The sequence below is a fragment of the Cornus florida genome, unplaced genomic scaffold (assembly GCF_030987335.1).
Source record: "Cornus florida cultivar Cherokee Brave unplaced genomic scaffold, ASM3098733v1 CherokeeBrave_3.0.0_Hap2_Chr05, whole genome shotgun sequence".
NCBI lineage: Eukaryota > Viridiplantae > Streptophyta > Magnoliopsida > Cornales > Cornaceae > Cornus > Cornus florida.
Window position 1 is genome coordinate 102,226,882 of NW_026775575.1, and position 23,080 is coordinate 102,249,961.

The window sequence follows — 23,080 nt, forward strand, 5'->3', positions numbered from 1 at the left end:
AATTTTCTTTTTATATTTTGTTCATGCATTTTATTCTTTGTTTTTCTTGCATTTTGTATATACTTGTTTTCATTAAATGAAAAATATAAAAATATTCATCATTGTGCCCTTATGTGTAGTCATGCATACTTTATGCTTTAGTTAGGGCTTGATCTTATATCTCTCTTGCATCATGTGTTACATTGCCTTAGAATGCTTGATTTGATTATTCTTATCCCATTTGATATTTGATGTGAATTTGTTAGCATGGTTATTCAAGTAGGTTGTTGATTCCAAGTTTGGGGGAGACGTCTTTCGAATTGGATCATGACCGGGCTTCATGTCTACACCACCACGCTATACTCCTTCCACTTTTTTTTCCATTGTTCTCATTGCACATTGAGGACAATGTGCGGTTTAATTTTAGGGGTAAGGTGTCTTGTTGCATTCTACTTAAGATTTGAGCTTTAAATGTATGATTGAGATTTGAGATTGATGTTAGCTATGATTTTGATCTTTTGAGGACCATATTGCTTAAAATTTAAAAATTGTTTGACTTGAGAGTCCAATACTCCTTGTATGCCTTGAGGATGCCATTTAGGAGTAAATTTTTCAAAAGATTGATATCTTGCTTGCATTTGTGGTCCACATCATCCTGAATTTGTGATTATTTTGAGATTCATTCTAGGATTCTACACTAGCACCGGTGCACACTAGCATTCATTTGTGGGGTACATGCTTTGTTGATTATTGAATTGGTTATATCCCAATTGGGCTAGTAGTGCATTGAAAGCTTTCATTCTTGATAAAGGTGGATAACAACTCCTTTTCATTGAGTAGCCGGGATTCTTGCCTCATTAAGCAGTGAACTTCTCGCGCCGAAAGGTGGAGGGCCCAAACTCTAGGTTAATAATTGATTAAAAAAAAAAAAAAAAAAAAAAGAGAAAAAGTTGCAAAAGTAATAAAAGTGAGGACTTCTCCCAAAAGGTGAGAAGTAGGAAATGATTAGATGGTTGTTGTCTTGATTTGTAGCCTAGTTGATTTGAGTTTGTAAGTCCGTAGGGGTATCTTAACACCTAATGCCCTAAAGCCATCTGGTTTGGGAGTCATTGACCTAACGCTCGCTACATGAATCTTCTAGAAAGCTTAAGAGATCAACACATTGCACAATATTTCCATCTTTGATCCTCAATAAAAAAAATAAAAAAAAAATAGAGTGAAAAGAATAAGTGCACCTAGAAAGCTTTAATAAAAGGTCCGCTCTCTTATCTTGATGATCGGTACTAGATTTGTGTGCTAGTTTGAGGGTAAAGATGTGATTACTTCTCTAGTTGGCTAAGATAGCAACACACTTGATGCTGGACCTCTCACATGGATTCTAGACTTGTTTCGATTTTCATGATCATTTTCTTGATGTGTGGAGGACCATGCTTACTTGTTTGATGTTGAGATTTTGGGAGATTGCTTGGAAATGGTTGAAAAATTGCATACTTGAGGTGGTTTTCTCCCAATGCTTGTTTGTTATTGGTGCCTCTTTTGAAAGAATGAGCTTAATGTTTGTGGGTACCATTTCTGGAAACCCTCACGAGACTTCACTCGTCCACTAGGGGTAACCTAGGGGTTTAAAAGGCTTGTTGCATATGCTAAATGCAATCGTGTTCCCTACGAAAGTGGCGCTATCATTTTATTGCTTTCTAGTTCATAGTTGTTTAGTTGTTCATTTCATTCCTTACTTCGTAATTCATTGCTATGGACTAGCAATATTTAAGTTTGGGGGTGTGATGAGCGCTGAAAAGTACACATTTAAACCCCTTAAACTTGAGTATTCTAGGACCTTTATCTATCTTATTTACCCGTTTTAGTACTTATTTGTGTTTTTGTCTATTTCAGGTCAATAATGTTAAAATGGGCTAAAAATGAGTTCTTAAGGCCTTTTTGGAGTCAAACTAAGTCTTAGCGATGATTCGAAGCAAAAAGAGGCTGATTTGGAGTGAAAAGAAGCTGATACTGAAAAGCTGAAAAGTTGGATGGATCGCAGAAAAAGTTTGATCGATCAGAAAAATTGGATCGATCGAAAAAGTTGGATCGATCGAAAATAAGTTGGATCGATCGAACTGGACATGCTGGCAGCAAGCTGTCACTTTTTCCGTGCGTGCTCAAAAGTTCACCTACCAAAAAGTTGCGGGATTAGATATTTTTGGGCATATATTCTAGACTTAGTGACTAAGAAAAGGACCTTCTATATAAAGGGAAGCAACCCATTTGTAAAAGAGGATTCTTTAGGCTTTTTATCATTTTTATTTTCAACATTGTAATTTTTATTTCTCTCTCTAGAAAAGTTAAAGATTAGGGTTAGAAAAAAAGAGAGAAGTGGAGGCACATCCCAAGAACACATCTCTAAATCCACTATCTCTCCATCTCTAGAGCTTCAAAGAAGAAGAAGAAGCTGGAGCCATGTTTGGAGCTTGATTCCATGACTACATCCACCTCCTCCATGATTGACTAGATCTACACTTAGGGCTTGGATGAGCCCTAAGTCTTGTGTAATCTAAACCCTTGTATTTATATTTTTGGGGATTTTTATATATATTGTTGTGATTAGTGTTCTAGCCTTGTGAATTTCATGAATCTTGGTATATTTCTATGATTTCCATGGTCTAATTCTTCCTATTAATTTTCTAGTTTATTTACATGTCTATGTGTGATTAAATTAGGAATTATGTCTCACATGATTCATATGGGTTAATTCTTCCATTGATTCTCTATTTTAATTACATGTTGTCTTATGTGTGATTATTTGGGGAATTGATCTCTACACTAATTTTTCTATATTAATTGCATGTCTATGTGTGGTTGATTGAGAATCTAGTGATGGCTAGATATTAGTGCTTAATGGAATGCTCTTGTTATATCTCTTAATGGTTCATACTTATTCATTGATGTATTGTGCCTCTCCTTTAGTTTATTTTCATGCTAGTAGTGTAGTTGTAGTGTAGTGTTAGATGGGGAGACAATTCATGCTTGTTCTTTGATATTCCATGTTTTTGAATGCAAGAAGCATATACTCTAATATTGTAGTGTAATGGAATTTTGAGTTTAATGAAGGATTAATGACTTGATTTGATATTTTGTTCTCTTCACATGTTGTCTAGACAATATATTCCTCTTCCAATAGATATATTGTAGCATTTCACATGTTGTTTAGACGTTATACACTTGTTGAGTCACCTTTGCTAGTCGAACCAATTTTGTTCACAATAATGTATTCCCCGTTAATGGAAAGCAAGTGGTTAATTAAATGAGCTTAGTGGTGATTCCAACACCCTAAGTCCTCTCTTCTCATCTCTTAAATCCCTATCTCTACTTAGTTTTATTTTAATTGGATTTTAATTAATTCTTTTCTAGAAGTAATCAACCAACCCAATTCTCTTTTGCAATCATTTGGTACGCTAGAGTCGAAGTTGAAATTCCAACACGTATAATCCCTTGGGACGATCCCTACTCACTCTTGCTACGTTAGTAGTGGTGTTAGTAGTGGTTTTTATAAATTTAAATTTGACATAAAAGGTTCTTCTTGAACCACACATTCACTACATTTAGTTTGACGTTTACAAGCGACCTCGTCAAATAGGACCCCTCTGGTGGTGGTGAAAAAAAGAAGCAAAATGTAAAAATTTTATTATTAGTTCTCTTGCCAGAGGTGATTGTATATATTTATATATATATTTATCTAATTTATTGTTGTATATATCTATATATCATACCATCTTACGACAAGATCCTTCAATTAAGTCAGCCAACTAGCATACTTTTTTCATGTAAAACAGTTTCCCTACATTATGATCCGACTCATGACATCCATTTCATTTTCATAATAAATTTTTTTCTATAATGTGACATATACTAGCTTATTATGCCTAATGTTTGAATTTTGATATCTTAATAATCATAAATTAATTTTGTTTGTAGTATTAACAAAACGAAGATATCCACTTGGCAATACAAAATGTTAGAGGAGACCAAGTTTTGAGAAGCTACCACTATCGACAAAGGAACTTCAATTAGTGCTAAAACAATTTAAAATTTTGAATTCATGGCAAATAAAAGATTAAGGGAGACCAAGTTAATTGTGTGATTTCATTCTTGTGTTGTGTATCTTTCTTTCCAAATCTTTGGAAGATGGCTCCAATTAGGGAAAGAGTTACTCGATCTTAAAGTTTTTTTTTAGGGTATAAAAGGCATTGCATATGTTGACCTTGGAAATTTTTAAAGATATTTTTTATATTTTTTCTCTTGAAATATGTTTTTGGGATTTTTTTTTTTATTCTTTTTTCTTTCTTGGTTTGTGTTCTCGTATACTTTAGAACTTTGCATATTTTTGTTCACAAATTGAATTTAATTAATCAAATATATGGCTCATATGGATAGTTTCAAAAAGTACGATATTACGAATTATACTTTAAATTTGAGTTTATTAGAGATTTTTAAAAGTGGTTTTGATCTTGCATCATAGAAATAAAAATAAAAAAATGACTTATAGAAATTTTTTGGTTTATACATGTACACATTTGATTTATAAACTAAATTTTCTATTAAAATTTTTATCAAAGATTTTAATCACGTGTATACGTAACTGATGGAATAGCAAAAAAAAAAATGTTTTGTATCTAAATCATAGAATATTAAGAACCAAAATTTGATTCCAATTAATCCGTAACTGATGGAATGTTAACTAATGAACATATAATTTTCATATTAAAATCATAGACTATTAAAAACCAAAAATTGATTGCCATTAATATGATACACATAATAATAATTGTATTAGAAAATTTTAGTGTCAAAAATACAAATAGACAAAGTTGGAAAGAATATTTTAATTCAAGTAATACAATAAGAACATTAATGTAAACTATTTAATATAAATGATTTTGTAATTTTAGAAATATAAAAATGTTAATAAATAGAGACTTTTACCATAATTCATATATTGAAAGAATGTTTTAATTGAAGTAATACAAATATTGTACCAAAAATAAGAATAGACAAAGGTGGGCCTTTTGCCACAATTCTTTGAAAGACAATGTTCATCAACTGTGGAGAGAATGCCCATTCAATCTCTGGACAAAGATCTCGAAAGAGTTTACAAACACAAATATTTTTTTGTTAAATTTTTTTCAAAAAAATATTTACAAACTTTAGTTATAAATAAAGAGTTTCATTAAACACCAACTCATCATTTTTAAAATTTTCCATTAATGTATTCTCTATTTTTTAAAAAATTACAAACTATATTTATAAATAAATAGTTTCATTAATGTATTCTCTATTTCATATTCATTATTGTGGACCTAATTTTTATAATAATTTATATACGGTATGTTTTAATTATTTTTATTTTAATTACTTAATATTTATTTTTATGATTTTGTAATACATAAATGAACATTATTATTATTAATATTATTAGATTATATATAATAGTTTTATATATAATTGTATTATTATTTATATTCGTTAATGATTAGACCACGTGCATCACATGTGAATTTTACTTGTATATATATATATATATATATAAACTTCATGAACCTACGAAGTTGAAACCATTTCTTTCTTTTATTAATGCAGTAAGCCCACTACATTTTGATAAGAAAATTGTAACTTTCACAAGTAGTTGGCCTACATTATTCATAACAAAACACTGAAGTACCTACATTCAAAAGTGGGTTAGCCAACTACATTCATAACAAAACCTTCTTAGGATGTCAGTAAATTTTGCTTCGACCGACTACATTCGTAACAAAAATTTCTTAAGATGTCCTCTAGATCCAGATTGGTAGAATGGAAATGAGAGGAAAAGAAAAGAAAGGTAAAGGAGGGAAATAAAAAATTGTGTTTGGTATAAGGAAAGAAAAGGGAATGGGGGACATTTGTTATCCTCTAAAAAATGGGAGGAAATGAAAGGGGATGAGAAGCTAATGTTATTTTTCTAATACCAAATTTACCTTAAATCAATTACTTAATTCAATTAAATCAATAAGAGAATTTGTAAATAGGCCACTGTCTTATTTCAGTGCATTATTTAGCGGCTGGAAACAAGGTGGGAAATTTGCACCATTCTTCTCATCAAATTAACCATTTTTCAAAAGCATCCTCACTTACAAATTTTTTTTGGGGTAAATGGTAATTCAATTACTGTTGTGAAAATTAGATCAAAGATTTATTTTGCAACAGCATTGATTTTTTTAGCTACCAATGGATGTTATGCACGCTTAATCTATAAATGTGCCCTTTAAATGTAAAAAGATATAGTGGCAAATGCAGGTTGTTATCATTACCTTATCTTTTCTTTTACCAAACATAACATTTTATATATATATATATATATATATATATATATATATATATAGTCATGATCTCTTATTCTCTATGGAACAAGAAAATTATAGACAGTTTTCTAATGGTTATTTTTCAAACCCACCTATGGCCTTTCCTTTTAACTATTTTTAATTTCTATATTTAATTTTACTATTATTACATACTATAACAATAAAAAGTAATTATCAAAATTAAAATAGAAACCTTTAAAAAAAATTAATACATGTACATTTTACTAAAACTTTGTTTTTGTTTAGAGGTTTCTTTGAAAGAAAAATAATACCAGTATTTTTTTTTCTAAAAAACATCTTGTTCTTCTCTGTATAAGTAAATAAATTTAGTTCTCTAGTATAAGTAAATTTACCAACAAATATACAGTAATGTTGCATTTTGGAATATTGAATTGATTAATTGGAATTGAAATTGAAGAAAATTTCATTTAAAGTTTGAACAAAAGTTCTTTCTATTTCAATTTGAAGTTGGACATTTGGTGAAATTCATTATTGAATGTGTGAATTTGTGAGTTTGATTATTGAATGATGATGATATACTACTGACTATGGTGGTGGAACTGTAAAATTCACTTCAGAAACAACAAGGTAACAAAAAAAAAAATAAGTGAAACTCTTCCCACAACCTTATTCATGGAGAGTAAATACATTTCAGGACAAGAAGGCACGTGAACTAGAGTCAAGAGGAGGGAAGGAGCTTCACAGATTTGCTTTGGGTCATAAGACCATTATTGTAAAATTTACTTTTCCTATTTTTACCTTTCAAAAAAAAAAAAAAAAAAAAAAATCTCTTCCTAGTACTTAAACAAAAAGCTTAACATTAGGTTCGAGGAACAGGTTTACAATGAAACCCAATGACACTAAGTTCAATTTGTTTGAAGCATCACACACTATTATGTTGGCAGAAATAGATCCAACATGGTTCTTTTTTCATATTGAAAGTGATGAAGTGAAAATATTAGTTAAAAATAACAAAAGTCTAACAAATTAAAACAATATGCTGTTCAATTATCAGCTAACATTGTTCTTTTATGTTAGGCTTTATAAAGTACGGTCTGTTTTCAACATAAACCACCAGTTCAAGAAACGTTTTTTTGGTTTGATCACCTAACGTTGCATATCTAGATGCATCCACATAATTGAGAAAAGAGCAAACTCAACCTCAAATAAATTTTTAATCTTCAAGAGCAATGGGAAAAAATATATACATAATACATGCCAAATTATTATACATTTTCAAAATATAAAATGAAAGTGCAAGGCAGTTATAACTGATAATCCAAATTCTACTCGGAAAGAGTACCAAGTACCAAGCATAATTTGTCGCATCCCCACAATTGAGCAATGTAGAAGATGCCACTCAACCTAGATTTCAATACTTCCATAAAAATGTCAAAGCAATATACCCAAATAAACACCAAAATGAATTCTAGCTTTCGATATTAGAACAATACCATTGTTTAAAACTAAGTCATCTTTTACATCAATAAGAAACTATTTTGCAGTCGAAAACTAAAACCCCATTAATTTAGGCCTACGAGAAGCAAAAGAGACCTTTTACAAATACTGACAAAACCCTCTACAAATAAAACAAAGATGCTCCTGAAACAATGTACAAGCCAAACCACAAAAGATATTTAACTAACATATTTGTCAATTTAAAACATAAGACAAGTTAACAGCATATCAAGTTTATTGTCATGGAAAACACTGAGGACTGATGCCAATTTATTTATTTCAAAAGGGCAACATTATGGCTGAAACTCAATCACAAAAGGATTTTACATCATTGAAATAATAGAATTGATACAGTAACACATCACAAATGAAAATGAAATGTTGCAATTCCAGTATACATTTAAAATTATAAGGAAATATAAACAACATTTTATTGCAAATATATAAATTCATGCCTGAGTAAAATCCAGTAATATCATGTGAAATGTAGCTTAACCAAGTAGGTTCTCCTTGTAAAAACAAGGACTTGGCTCAACTACACCTCATACAAATGGATTAAATCCTCACAGGCATTACAAAATCATACAGCAAAGTTTCGAAACCAATTACGAATTTCAATTTTTCAAGGTAGCTTACTAAAATCATGAGTCCACCAATGTCCAAGAGAAACCAGCAATTAATATACAAACCTGACTCTTAGCACATTAGCCAAACTTTCCAGAAAGCTATCACAAAGTTTTTCCAATCCACACCTCAAGAAAACATTACACAACTATATATTCATCAATTTTAACACATTGAATTAAGCACACTATTAAACCCAATTTTGTGAAAACAAAAGAAGAAACTCAACACTCACCATTCATTTAAAAGGGCAATAATATGCTCAAACTATTATAAATTTATGCATAATACATGGCAAATTATTATACATTTTTTAAATTTAAAAGTATATACTACATATTTATTCCAGATAGAGATTTATGCATCCAATAATATCAATATCAAAAGTACCTTAACCAAGTGGCCAATTTATACACTACTGCAATTCATGTGTGTTTAAACATCAAGTAGTAAAACCAAAAATTTCAACCATTGCAACAAATCTATCAATATCTTAAGCCTCTGTAAAATCCAAATATCATGTGAAATGTAGCTTAACCAAGTGGACTCTCCCTGAAAAACAGGAACTTGGCTCATCTACACCTCAAACAACATGGATTGAAACGTCACTAGCAGTAGAACATCACAAACATAGAATCTAACGTATATTAACAATTGTAACAGCCCATTAATGTCCCTAACATCTAGTAGTAAAACCAAAAAATTCAACCATTATAACAGATCTATCACTGATATTTTCATATATAGGTAAACACACAACATGTCTGCAATTAATAAGTTTCATAAATGAATAAGCTCAGAGTATTTAACAGCTCTATCAATCAAGGATTTTCAGAAGCAGAACTGGCATTTTAAGCTGTATATAATCAATCATCACGGCCGATCATAAAAATTAAATAAAAAATGAAGTACAAGCAATTATAAAAAAATGGGTATGCAAAAGAGTCGGCTCATATTAAGAAATTCAACCATTGTTATTTTTATGCTTCATGGATTGCTCTCAGAAGCGCGGATAACATCTAATCATAGCCAACAATATTAGTTCTCTGCACCAAATAAACCAACAGGAAAAAAAGAGGTGAAAAATAAGAGAAAATTAAAATATTTAGCGGATGATTTTAGAGGTAAAACACTAAGAAAAAGTTATACCCCCACGTGAACACCGCCGAGATGAATCTATGCCTCTATGACTAGACCTTTTTTCACTGTTTTTTCAGAAAAAAAGCTAAAGGTGTGGGGAGGCAAATAACTGAATTAAAAAGATTAATTTTTTGAAGAAACAACAAGATTTGGCCGTTGATTTGACACAGATGAGCCGTGGGAAAGAGGTACAAGGCAAAACTGCAACACTAAAACGGCGACGTTATAGCACGAGCATTGGGGCATTCTTCGTCACTTCAAAACTCAGAGAAGCCCGGGGTGCACCGTGCAACACATAGAAAATAGAGAAAAAATACAAGATAGAAGGTGGACTATATCTTACGGCATATAGAGATACAGAAGCGGCCACAAACCCTAGATTACCTAGGGATCTCACAAAAGAGACTATATTGAGGAGGAATTGCAATAGAAAAGAAGAGGTTTGGTTTTATTTATAGAGGCCAAAAGAAAACCCTAGCTTCTTTTCTTGGATTAAAAGATTAAAATCCTCGCGGTAAATTAGGAGGGGGTTAATGTAGTACCAATGTCTCGACCCGGACCCGATCCGGATCCTAACCCGTATACTTTGGGTCCAACCACAGTGGAATAGACTACCATTTTGAGCCTGCAAGTTCTGCAAAGACAATCAAGCAATATATTATTGCGAAACTATAAAAACGAAAATGCATAATTTTATATTGTTGTTGCATTATTGATTTATTGTTGTTAATTTAAATGTATTTTAATTTTTGAAAGTATCAAATCAAAATATACACGGAGGAGAGATTCTGATTCCAAATGTCAAGTATTATCAAACCATGTTGCCACCATCTCCTCATAAAATGGCCACATTTTAGAGGGAATAATTAATATTTGTAAACAAGAGAATAGTGAGTATTTATTTAACCAAGTGCCATATTATTGAACATCTCGGAATTCCTAATAATTTATTTATTATCAGAAATTTGTTAATTGTGCCTAAAAAATCATGTCCGTCCAAGTAAAGCTGAAACACTCAAGATATCAGATATTGAAAACCAGTGACATATGAAATTAAGAATTTCACACGTTATTCACTTGAAGAAGAGAGTAATGCATCCATTCTTTTTTCTTTTTTTTAAAAAAGGGACAATTCTAAATTTGACCTTATCAAATATCACCTACACAATAATTCAATTTTTTTTTTTTTAGGTACTAAATTTTCTTAACAAAATAAAAGGCTAGTACCATCTCACCCTTTCTTTACTCTAAAGTTCCAAATACAAAGAGATGTTTCCCCCTCCTAATCATGCCAACTCTTTCTTGACGCTAGCTTGGACAGATTATACCAAGAATGGGTACGATGAGTTTTTGCCATCCTATTAACTGAAAAATTGAATGCATCAAATCTGAAGATCAATCAAAATCTTATTGAAATTTGACAATCTGTCTCCTAATTCTATCCCTCTCCTACCCATACCATGCCACGTAGAATCTGATTTAGATGAACCCAAATTACATGTTTTTTACTCGTCTAAGAGTACAAACACAGGTGCTTAGCCTCTAATGAAGTAATACACAGAAAATTAGGCAGAGCAAGAACGAAATGCCAATTAAATTTCATGAGAAAATTCTAGATCCAGGTTATGTTGGGCTGAAGGCGGCAGCATGCCGGATCCAGGGCTCGTATAAAAATCACTCATATAACCAGAAAGGCATTCTTAGAACCTGCAAGAGACTAGCGGAAGAAATAAAGATGACAAAATTTCAATTGCCACCTCGTGTTTTTTACTTCCAGTTAGCTTCACACAAGGCAGGCACTCACTGCCTTTACAATCCAACAGGCGCAAAAAAGGTTATTTGCCTTGGGATAACAGGGACATTCACTCTGCTGGTCACGTTACCAGCCAAGTCAAATGGCAATACCCAGCCCACTTAGCAGCAACACGTAGGCCGTACAGATCACTGGAATGGGAAACTTCCTACCTGTTGCATCAGCTTCACCTTTGCCTTTACCTTCTGGTAACTTCTTTGAACTGTGATTAATAGCCAACATCAGATATGAGACTATCACTACAACTCTAACCCAAGGCTCTCCAATGGCAGCCAGCACAGCAGCAACAGGCAACGCAGAAGAAACATAATCTCTCTTTTTAATGAACCGAGCAAAACTAAATAAACCCAATAGAAGCATCCAGAAGAAAATCTCAGATATGAAGCTTCTCACAGCTGCAAAGCCAATTAGACCAGCTACTGCAAGAATATATGGTTGGCTGTGTACAGAATCCGGGACACTGTCTTCAGCAATGGCAAATACAGCAGATGCCAACAAGATTATCAAAGTCAGCTCTCGGAAAGGAACATATGCTATCACAGCTGAGCAAAAATCTTGAATGGTGTAGATTGTAATCTCGACACCCCTGATTAGAGAAGTGATTGGGCCACCTATGAAATGGAAAATAAAAGCCAATGCAAGTTTCAAGAGGTATCCTATGAAGTGGACAATACCCACTACAGCCTTTTTCCAGTTGGACAGCTCCCACAATACCGTTCTCCAGGCATAGATGAGGAAAGGCAGCACTACAAGTTATTGATAATAAACAAAGAAACGTCAGAGGCATGCTTCAGTTTTCATTCTGCCCTGGTGAAAAACCTTGCTTAGAAGAATGATAGACAACTCAAGCAAGTCCAGCAAGGAAACTGGCACCATTTGACCAAAAAAAAAAGACAAAGAAGTCACAAGAGATTAATTTATAAATGCTTGAATTGAAATATGAAGGCAAAAAATCTGATTGACTTTGATATCTCATGGCTAAACTCAACAAGCATGAAACTTGTACATCCATTTTCATCATCAGGAGCCCTCATCTTGTGTCATAGATAACCCTGAAAGGCACAAAAGCTAAAGCTAGAGTTTCCTGATACAAGAGCATAACATGATTTTTGGAACTTATGACCCCCTATATGCGCCATTGGTTTAGGGTTTCAAATAACTGAATCAAGCCGAGCTATGCACTCATTTTTTTTTTCCCAGTGTGTGTGTGTGTGGATAAACATGGGCTCGTGACAAGCTAAGAAAGCTAGCTCAAGCTCCACTCAAGTTGTTCATGAGTAGACTAGCCTCAACTTGTTAACTCGTAAACATATTATTTTTCAATTTTGAGGAATAGGAGATATTTTGAGGGGAAGGAGAGGCCTATTTCTTTTCTTAAGTTCTCTATTGTTTCCACTCTTTTTTGTTGGGTCTCAGGTAGAGATTATAGATCTTTAGATGAAATAGTTGATTTTTTGGCCTCTTTAAAAGTGTAATGGCTGTTTTGGCCTGTTTTTGTTCCCTTGGGATGCGCTTCCCTTTTGAGTGCTTTTTATAAATTTCTTACTTGTCAAAAAAAAAAAAAATTATTTTTCAATTTTTATTATATTTTATCAAATTTATTAATTTGTTTTTTGATAAATAGGTCAGAAATTGTTCAAAAGTACCCCACCGGGAAACAAAAAAATAAAACTATTATTTGTGTGTCACAAGTTTACAGAATACCATAATGCAAACTCAACATGTTCAATAAACAAACTAGTAGTTGATACTCAAGCTTGACTCATTCCCTTAATGGATAAATATGAGCCAAACCTGAGCTACTTATGAACAACTCGATCTATTTCTAGTCAGGGATGGGCCCAGCACAGACCAGGGGGGGAGCGGGGCAGCTGCCCCCTGGGCCCATGCTGGGCCATTAAAATAAATTATTTATGTAAATATATGTATATAATTTGACACAATGCCCCCCTAAAGTTATCTTTTTCCAAAATTTCTCTAATTCTTTCATTCTTACTCTACTTCTTCAAAAAAAATTTATTTTTATTTTTATATTTTATTCTCTTCAAATAAATCACATTCTGTTTCTTCAACCAAACCCTAATTTGTTATTCCCTTTCATAGTTCTCTCTCTCTCTCTCTCTCTCTCTCTCTCTTTCTTTTTTTTTCTTCTTCTGTGTTTTTCGTTTTTTCTTCTTCAATTTTTCTTCTCCTTGTGCTCATGTATCCTTGCTTAGTAAGAAATTTATTATTATTATTATTTTTTAAATCGAATTCCTGGCTCTGCACCTGTTTCTAGACCTAGCCACTTGATACCCCAAGGGTGATAGGATTGTTAGTAGCATAGGTCAATCAAGGATATTCTTGCTACAAACCTCCAATAGACAGTGAAACCTTAGCACTTCAAAGGTTGAGCCCAATGTTTAATTGGTAAAAATATTTTTATTGTATGCTAAACAACATTTTTCACGACTAATTGGGTAAGATCTATATCCTGAATCAGTCGATTATATAAATGTGATTAGAGTACTAAAATAAAATTAAAAAATCAGTTACATCCTTTAGTAGGTTCAACCTGCCTAATTTATGCTAGTCAATCACGGATTAGTGTTTATTACACTATTGTTTCAAAACAAATGAAGTGCTCAGAAAATAAAAGAAGAATATTAAATAAATAAATAATATGAAAATTTAGCTATGCTCTCTTGGGTTCGAATCCTCTTGGGTGCCAGCACTTCCTTGAGGAGGGTGTGTGTGAGTATCGACTAGGAAAAAAAAAAATGCATCCAGGCCCTGCACCCAACACTAGTACACCAGTCCTTGTAAAATAGGTTGTTCCTTTAACGGTTGCTTTTTTTTTTTTTTATAAATATTCCTTTAACGGTTGTTTATCAAACAAAAAAGGAGCATTGGCATGAGATGACAGAATTGGGCCAATTTTGATGCGTGCTTGCAATTAGAATTTAAAAGGCTAGAAGAGTCCCCCTCAACATTACAAAATTTCATGCTAATGGTTACCAAGTCCCGGCAATCATGGGAGAATAAAGGGAGCTAGCCATTAGTTGGGTATAAGGTGTGGAATTAGACCAAGGGGAATCTCCATAGGAACTAGACCCTTAGATTTTGTACATATGAGATCAAGACACAACTTCGAGACATAGCCCCAGGGTTATGGGGAAAGATAGAGATCCTATTACAATGAGGCCTAAGACCTATTACAATGGCTTCATTTAGAATGAGTGGGTTTATCATTCCACATTCAATGTGGAAGACGTTAATTGGATTTGGCCAAAAGAAGAGGGCAAAGAAGAGTCGAACATTTTAGTTTAAACAAGATAGTATCACAAACACCAACTTGCCTCCAAAAGTTCTCTTTGCCTTGGGCAAGTTAACCTTCCACCATTTGTTCAAGATGATTCGGGATCTAATAGGGTTTGGAAAATCCGACCTACACTACTCTACATCATTCAGCCCTAAAACCCGGACACAAGACAAAGCTTCTCTTCCACTTGGGAAGGGGCTGAACATTTCATTATAGAGAAGAACTAAGCTGAACATTTCATTATAGAGAAGAACTAAGCTGAACATTTCATTATAGAGAAGAACTAAATTAGCAAAACTGTACTCCTTACCTATAGCAAAGATTGAAGTTTTCTCCCATTAGTGAACCCATATACGTTGATATGACTGTGGCTTGCTTACTCTTGGCCAATGTACCAATAGAAAATACAAAAGGAAGATGAAGAATAGACGGTGACCAAATCAGGGCTTTTATTTGATAGACCTTGAATTCAGCACACTTGCATAATAAATAGCCCAACAGATTCTATATATTTTTTGGGTTTACAAGTATTCAGCCAAACCATATCACAATAGTACCCAAACCCAACATCAATCACCAACTATTTGAATTTGCTCTAAATGTAACACAATTTAATTTTTCCAGTGCTTTGTGTGCAAAAGCTAAGCAGCTAAAAGATTTAAGCTAATAATCAAGCATAAAACACATAAATAGATAATTCCGCACCAATCTCAATCTAGCATAAAACACATAAATAGATAATTCCGCACCAATCTCAATCTATCAATGTACACGTAAACACATACATAAACACATACAAAAACGCGTGTTTAGTTTTAAATAGAAGTGATACCTATGAGCAAAGGCCACCTTATAGGAAGGTCTGGGGCTTCCTTAGTCAAGTACCTGAACCGTTCAGGCATAGTGCTCTGCCCTCGCGCCTCTTCTTCAGCTTCGTCCACCACACTCTTACTCTCTCCGTCTCCATTCTCTGCACTTACACGAAACCCTAACTTCCTACCCAATAAAAACCCAGACTGTTTACCACAAAACCCTAACAAATTACGGGTGTACTCAGGTTTTAACGATTGTATTCTGACTGGAGAAGAGCGAAACGGAATGATATGGGAACAAATTGGAGTGGAGATAAGTTTCAGTGAGGAGAGTTTGAAGGAAAACTGAGGAGGTTTGAGGGATGGGATTGGAGAGCATATAGTAGAAGACAATGCCATCGACATGGTTCAAACTTACAGAATAATTAGAGAGCAAAGTGTAGAAGACAATGACATAGACATGGTTCAAGGTTACAGAGGTTTAGCGGCCATTTTCGGTGAATTCAATGGTGAGACGGTGAGACCTGATCCATCATACCATATAGAGTAATATGCTTTGGGACCTTACTCGTGTATAGGGCTCGGTTTGGTAACATGAGAAAAAGAGATCTCGTATATCGTATTCGGGAACAGAACACTCTTTATCCCCCTCCTCTTTTTCATAATCATTATATGTATGAGTGTTTCAGTTTATTACCTATGAAATATATATATATATATCAATATACGATTATTAAAAATGTAAAGATTTTTAGTATTTTAATATTTATTTATTAATATAAAAAAATTTATTAATTGATATAAAATGAATTTTTAAAAGAGATCTATAAAACTTTAACACAAATTATCTATTTATCATGAGTTTTATTTTTTTAATTAATATAAAGTGTTTAGAAGAGTTACTCAAATTAATTATTTATTATGAGTTTTTTAATAGAAGGAAATAAGGTGTTTAGATATTACGAGTTTTTAAATAAATTAATTAATTAGAAATAATAAGAGTTTCTATAAAATTCAAATTACCTATTTATTATGAATTATAAAAATAAATAAGGTGTGATATTATGAGTTTTTTAATAAAAGGAAATATAATTAGACAAATAAATATTTAAAGAAAATCAAACAATATTAAAAAGAAAATCTAATTAGACAAGGAAATATTATCATTATAATTGGTATTGAGAAGACATCAATAGTTGTTGTTGATCTGGTAAGTTTAAATTGGATTGTTAATTTTTTTTTTCTTTACTTTTTCTTTTTAGAAGCATTATTATTTCTTTTCTTTTTTTTCTTTTTTTATTTTTATTTTTCTCTTTCTAGTTGATGATTAGAAGTAGTTGATTTGTTTTATTTTTATTTTTCTATTTATAATTGATGTTTAGAAGTGGTTGATTTGGTAAGTTTACTTTGGATTGTGACTTTTTCTCTTTCATTTTTTCATCTTTTTTATTTTTGGTTCATTCTTAATTTATCATTATTATGAGTCGTTGCTGGTATTTTTTTTTTTTTTACTTTTTATTTTTCAGAAGTATCATTCTTCTTTTTTATTTAGTTTTTATTTTTATTTTACTCTTTGTAAGTTTACTTTGGATTGTAATTTTTTTCTCCATTTTTTATTTTTTATTTGTGGTTCATTCTTAATTTAATATTTTGAGTCAGTTTTTCAATGTTTTTTGAGTTTGGGTTGAACTTGATTTTGAATTAAATTTGTTACTGAATTTTTTTAATATGTTAATCTTTTGTTCAGTTTTTTTTTTTTTTTATTTTTGAAATTGATGTTTAGAAGCAGTTGATTTGTTTTATTTTTATTTTTATTTTTCTCTTTCTAATTGATGTTTAGAAGTGGTTTGTTTAGTAAGTTTACTTTGGATTGTGATTTTTTCTCTTTTTTTCTTTATTTTTTATTTTTGGTTCAGTCGTTATTCTTATTTTTTATTCTTTACTTTTTATTTTTCAGAAGTATAATTCTTCTTTTTTCTTTAGTTTTTATTTTTATTTTACTCTTTATAAGTTTACTTTGGATTATAATTTTTTTCACCTAATTAGACAAGAAAATATATAAAAAGTTTAATAATGAATTCCTATTAAAAAGTTTAAAAATTGAATTCCAATTACAAAGTTTAATTAATAATTAATATTTTTATCTCTTTAAAATTCTAACACAAATTACCTATTTATTATGAGTTTTTATTTTTAAATTAATATAAGATTTTCATAAGAATTTATATAAAACTCAAATCACCTATTTATTATGAGTTTTTTTAATAAAAGGAAACCGAATTAGGCAAGGAAATATATAAAGAAAATAAATAATTTAGTTTATCTAATTAAACAAGGAAATATATAAAAAGTTTAATAATGAAATTCTATTAAAATGTTTAATAATTGAATTCATATTAAAGTTTAATAGAATTCTTTATAAATTATTTCCCATAATTTAATACATAACCAATTTATACATTTTACATAAAAATAAATAATACTAGGTATCTCTCAATTTTTCTTTTCTCATTGATTTTTCCATTCACCAAGGAATTAGTATAAACTTACCTTACTAAAAAGGAAATATAGATTTTTATAATATGACATAAGTTTTTATTTATTTCTATATGACTTTACTTAATTTAATCCCAAAAGTAATGTTATTTTATACCGTTACAAGTTTAATCTCTCACTAAATAAAATATAGTTCACTAAAATCAATATATTTCTTTTCAATATCCTTCAAATTTTTTGTGTCCGAACTTTTGTTTTTTAAATTTGATGTATATATAGTTTATATGAAAATTTTAATCAATAATTATATTTGAAATAGAATTTTCCCCTAATCAAAGAAAGGATTCATACTATCCCAATTGCATTTTATATGTAGAAATCAAATTACACAAAGTCACAAATTCAATTATATTGGTGATTTTTTCACAATATTTGTCTCATACTCCATTTTTTCAGCTATTCACGATTCAACATTCACAAATAGTGGGTTTAAATTATCGACACCAATATCACTCAATTGTTAAACTTATATTGTGATAAAATGTCCGCTAGAGCTACATTGTCCAAGCAAAAAAAAAAAAAAAATCTATTAAAGCTTCACATCCAAAGTCAAAAAAGTAGTTAGAATTATTTTATACACTTATGATTTGCAATTATGACTAATGGTTTAAAACTATGAATTTTAATATTTATCTAAACTTAGTATTTATATCGTAGTTAATAATTACTTAAGTAAAAATTTGTAACTCCTTCAATTTTAATCTTTACTCTTATAATATTATTTGTTGCTCATGATTCATGATTATGCAAAAAAAAAAAAAAAACAATACATTTGATTTCATTAATATTTAAAATTGTAATTACTCAAACAAGTTACTAATTAATTATTTTAAAATAAAATTTATTTTGATAATTCTCTATAATTTTTTTATTAAAATTATAAAGTAACTTTTGATTACGTGCATCGCACCTGATTTTTACTAGTATATATATCTAATCTCAAATTAGGTTTACCATTGTGATTAGTTTAAAACCCATTGTCAAATTTTGGTACATTAGAGATATACTGAACTTGTTTAATTCAGTTTTCTAACCACAGTTTTACATTTTAGTTGTTTTTTTTTTTTTATTTTTATTTTTATAATTATAGTTGGAAAACAAAGAAAAATAGTTTTGTGATATTTTTTAGAACAATTTACACAAAACTGAACTGAATAGTTCCATTGTGATTGGAGCACGAAATTTAGAAGCACGAAATTTAATGCTCCTAATGGCCATTGAGATCCTTGAACATAATAGAAGATGATCAGTGATCCAATTGCTAATTTTTGAAACTTTTTAACTTCATAGTGGGAATGCATTTCATTTCAAAAATTCATAATATTTGACAATCCAAATAGTAGTACAAAAATGATCTCCTAAAAGATTAGTAGGTATAAGACAAATAGCTTTGAAACCGCAAATACACACTGTACAAGAATAAGGGGTCACAATGCTTCACATTGTCCAGAGTGGTAGAAACAATCCCCCAATGAATTTTTCCAGCATTGTAGATTTGATTAGTGGGCCTCATGTTCCAAACACAAAAGACTGACTCATACATTTGTTCCATATGACACATTCAAGCAAGTCACTCTTAATAGTCATCTCAATCCTGTGACTGTTATAGATCATGTTTTGGCTTTTGCCAACTCTTTGATCATCACAACTAATAAACCAGAACTGTCAATCTCCAGATGTATCTTCGAGGTTATTGTCACATGCCCGGGAATCACGCAGCACTCCATTATTAACATCAATCTTGATATATAACCCAACTACTACCTGGTGCTGTCTTCACTCCCTTCTCCTCCATTTCTCGTCTCATTCTCTGGGCTTCTTCATGTCTTCCTGCACTTGCATAAATCCTAGCCAACAATACATAATTGGCAGCATTGTCAGGCTCTATCTCAAGCAAAGCTCTACCGGCTATCTCTGCAAGCTCCAACTCCCCATAAGTACTACAAGCACCAAGAAGGGCACCCCAAGCTTTTGCAGTTACCTTCACTGGCATATCTCGTATGACTTCATATGCCTCGTATAATCTTCCCGCTCTACTCAAAACATCCACCAAGCACGAATAGTGATTACTGCTCGGTTCCACGCCATAATCATCACGCATTCGAGCAAAGTACATCCTGGCTTCATCGGCAAATCCTGAATGGCTGCAAGCTTTCAACACCCCGAGAAAAGTGATCCCGTCGGGCTTTACTTCCGCCAATTCCATTTGTCCAAAGATTTCCAGAGCAGCCCTTGCCTCCCCATGAAGTGCATAGGCTGATATCAAGCTGCTCCACGCAACTACATCCCTCTCCCTCATACTTTGAAACACAAAACGTGCATTCTCAAGACACCCACATCTTCCATATGCTTCTACTAAGCCACTCCTCAATTGTGGGTGAGGATCAATGTCGTTCCTAATGGAGTAACCATGAATTTCTTTAATCAAATTCAAAGCTGCTATGCCTACACATGAGGATAGCAAAGCAAGAACTGTAATCAAATTTGGCTTCAATCCCATATTTTGCATTCGTCTATAGAACATAATAGCCTTAAACGACCCATCTTCCATTTCCGATAAACCGCCTATAATTGAATTAAATGTCGATGCGTTTGGTGTAACATTGATACATTCAAACAACTGCAAAGCCTTGGGCAAATCATTAGAATGGGTGTAAAGCGAAATCATGGAATTCCACACAACAACGTTTCTCTCGGGAATTTCATCGAACAGTTTGCGTGCCAGGGAAAGCGAGCCGCATTTACCATACATATCCACAAGAGCGCAGGCGACAAATGGGTTTGAGAGCAGAGAAGCTTTCGCTGCGTGTCCGTGAATGGCTGTGCCGAGCTGAGGGCGGTGGATGGCGGCGCAGGACTTGAGAGCAAGAGGGAAGACGAATGAGTCGAGAGCTAGGGTGGAGTGAATGTGATGGAAGAGAGAGATGGCTTGCTCATGGCGACCTTGGTTGACGTGAGAGGTTAAGAGCTTAGTGTAAGAAAGCAAGCGGAGATAGTTTGAAGAGTATGAACCCATGGTAGTTTTTGGCCGTTGGAGTTGGAAGGATCATTTTAATGTTTCAGTTCATATTTGCTGCTACAGAATACGTTCAATTGTTGCTTATAAGTTATAAATACGGAAGGGCTTGTTGTTTGACCTCCGCTTTTGCATCTTTTTTTTTTTTTTTTTCACAGCAACACATTTATCTTTGAAAAAGACCAAAAAAAAAAAAAAAACTCAAATCTGAAAGCGTTTGTTGTAGTTTATAAAGTATATATTTTTTGTTTCTAGATAACTGAAAATTAATAAATTATATAATTTTTTTTTTAATTTTTTAAGAATTATTTTATAAAAACTCAATTATAAAAAGTCATATAAAGAATTCTAAAACAATGTTATGTTTAATAAACTGTTGAAAACGGTTTTATAAGTGACAAATTTATTTTTATTTATCTTTCGGTAACTAAATACGGAGTAATTGTAAATAATTTTTTTCTTTTAAAAAAAACAGAATATAATATAAATTCTAGTTATTATTTATTTTTACAATCATCTAAAACAGTTATCAAATATGTTTTTATTTCAGAATAAATCACACTACACCAAAAACATTTTTTTCTTCATATTAAATTTAAAATACAAAACAAATACAATTAACAAACTGATGGTAAGCTGGGGTATTAATTAAGCTGGGTTTTTATTTCCACGCACTCTTTATAGTAAAGAGTGCGTGGATTTTGTGCTCTAGTTACATGTGAGTTCCTAGGAATTAAGTTTTTTTTCTTTTTTTGTGCCACTTCTCCTAAAATAAATAAGAGTTAAAAAAAAAAAATCTTTTAATTTCAAGGCACCAAGAAACGGAACATATCTTTACTAGATTTTTTTATAACAAGAAAAAGAAAGTATCATTATTCAAGATAGTTACGAGTAATTTATGCTAGGTATTAGAAAAGAAAGACCAGTACCGACCATAGGCAGAGCCAATTAAGGCCTAGTGCCTGACCTGGCCCATATAGTTAATTTGTGATTTTTTTTTAGTATATATAAAAAATTATATATCGTTCTATTTGTGCCTCTAAATTTTTAATTTCTAAAATTATCTTAACTTTTTCTTTCTTTTATTCTTTAAATTTCTTTAAAAAAAAAAAAATCAAATTTGCCTTTTTGAATCATACTCTAATTTCTTTTGCGTGTTATATCAATGTTAGTTGAATTTTTTTTTTTTTAAAAAATTGTGCCCTCTCTAAATTAAAATTCTGGCTCTACCTCTAGTAACGACGATATTTTTGCATGAACAATGCTTGTTAATTACAACAGAATTTCACAAATAATTTTCATACATATTTTTTGTACTATATGAAAAAAATCTTAATGGTAACCCTTCATCAAACATATATAGTTACGTAGGTAGACAAAATATTCATTTAACTAATTAAATTATTGGTCCTATAAGAAGCGATACAAATTTAAGATTGTGTGTCCTAGGATTTGAATTTTTCAAAGTGAAAGGAAAGAGTCAAGTGAGACAAAACGGTGGGTGAGTTAATGAAATTAAAAAATAAATTTTTTTTTGATACAGCCTTGACAAACGGGTGGGTGTGTTGGACTGGGTTGGGCTTGGCCGAAGCCTACTAAAACTTGGGTTGAGCACGGGCATTCCCAACACGACTAACCCCACTCGCAGCCCTAAAATCTAGGGCTTTCTTATTCAGTCAGAATTCTCCTTGTATTTGCTAGCTACGTAACTCTTTCCTTATTCTTTCCGATCAATTGGCGTTGCCATATCCGATCAGGTTAGCTTTCAGTAACTCGATTCATTCTTCTCCTTCCTTACATTCACGGTTTGCGATGTAGCTGAGTTGTTTGGTTGCTTGGAAGATGTAGGGAAAAAATTGAACCTGAGACCTCTTAATTAAGAAACTTTAACTCAAATGAACCAAATTCAACTCTTTGGGATTCGTTGTGATAAGTTTTTCAATTATTCATGATTAGGGCAACTTGGGACATATTTTAATTTTATGATTT

General features: G+C 31.7%; 3 protein-coding genes and 5 non-coding genes across 16 annotated transcripts in view; 1 reads left to right on the forward strand and 7 right to left on the reverse strand.

The window, feature by feature from the left end:
- Positions 1–8,282: 8,282 nt before the first annotated feature.
- On the reverse strand, positions 8,283–8,400 carry LOC132310915 (small nucleolar RNA Z278). The gene has a single exon (XR_009482746.1). It is a non-coding gene; the product is annotated as a small nucleolar RNA Z278 (small nucleolar RNA).
- Positions 8,401–8,950: 550 nt separating this feature from the next.
- On the reverse strand, positions 8,951–9,066 carry LOC132310918 (small nucleolar RNA Z278). The gene has a single exon (XR_009482749.1). It is a non-coding gene; the product is annotated as a small nucleolar RNA Z278 (small nucleolar RNA).
- A 176-nt stretch (positions 9,067–9,242) lies between these two features.
- On the reverse strand, positions 9,243–9,338 carry LOC132310909 (small nucleolar RNA Z223). The gene has a single exon (XR_009482742.1). It is a non-coding gene; the product is annotated as a small nucleolar RNA Z223 (small nucleolar RNA).
- A 61-nt stretch (positions 9,339–9,399) lies between these two features.
- On the reverse strand, positions 9,400–9,485 carry LOC132310955 (small nucleolar RNA U36a). Its single transcript, XR_009482783.1, has one exon. It is a non-coding gene; the product is annotated as a small nucleolar RNA U36a (small nucleolar RNA).
- A 253-nt stretch (positions 9,486–9,738) lies between these two features.
- On the reverse strand, positions 9,739–9,885 carry LOC132310966 (small nucleolar RNA snoR134). Its single transcript, XR_009482793.1, has one exon. It is a non-coding gene; the product is annotated as a small nucleolar RNA snoR134 (small nucleolar RNA).
- Positions 9,886–10,982: 1,097 nt separating this feature from the next.
- Positions 10,983–16,189, reverse strand: LOC132308057 (uncharacterized). Its single transcript, XM_059806014.1, is given in 3 exon segments — positions 10,983–11,529; positions 11,532–12,152; positions 15,540–16,189. Coding segments are annotated over 3 exon segments (1,068 nt in total). The 5' UTR covers positions 15,925–16,189; the 3' UTR covers positions 10,983–11,467.
- A 3,174-nt stretch (positions 16,190–19,363) lies between these two features.
- LOC132308058 (putative pentatricopeptide repeat-containing protein At1g03510) lies at positions 19,364–21,280 on the reverse strand. Its single transcript, XM_059806015.1, has one exon. It carries the CDS (start codon positions 21,089–21,091, stop codon positions 19,811–19,813), a length of 1,281 nt encoding a protein of 426 aa, XP_059661998.1. The 5' UTR covers positions 21,092–21,280; the 3' UTR covers positions 19,364–19,810.
- A 1,451-nt stretch (positions 21,281–22,731) lies between these two features.
- LOC132308060 (protein LAZ1) overlaps positions 22,732–23,080 on the forward strand; it is a 48,876-nt gene continuing 48,527 nt past the window's right edge. For all 9 annotated transcript variants that reach the window (XM_059806020.1, XM_059806019.1, XM_059806018.1 and 6 more), the window contains exon 1: positions 22,732–22,848. The gene's annotated coding sequence lies outside the window, so the exon portion shown is untranslated. The remainder of the gene's footprint in view (positions 22,849–23,080) is intronic.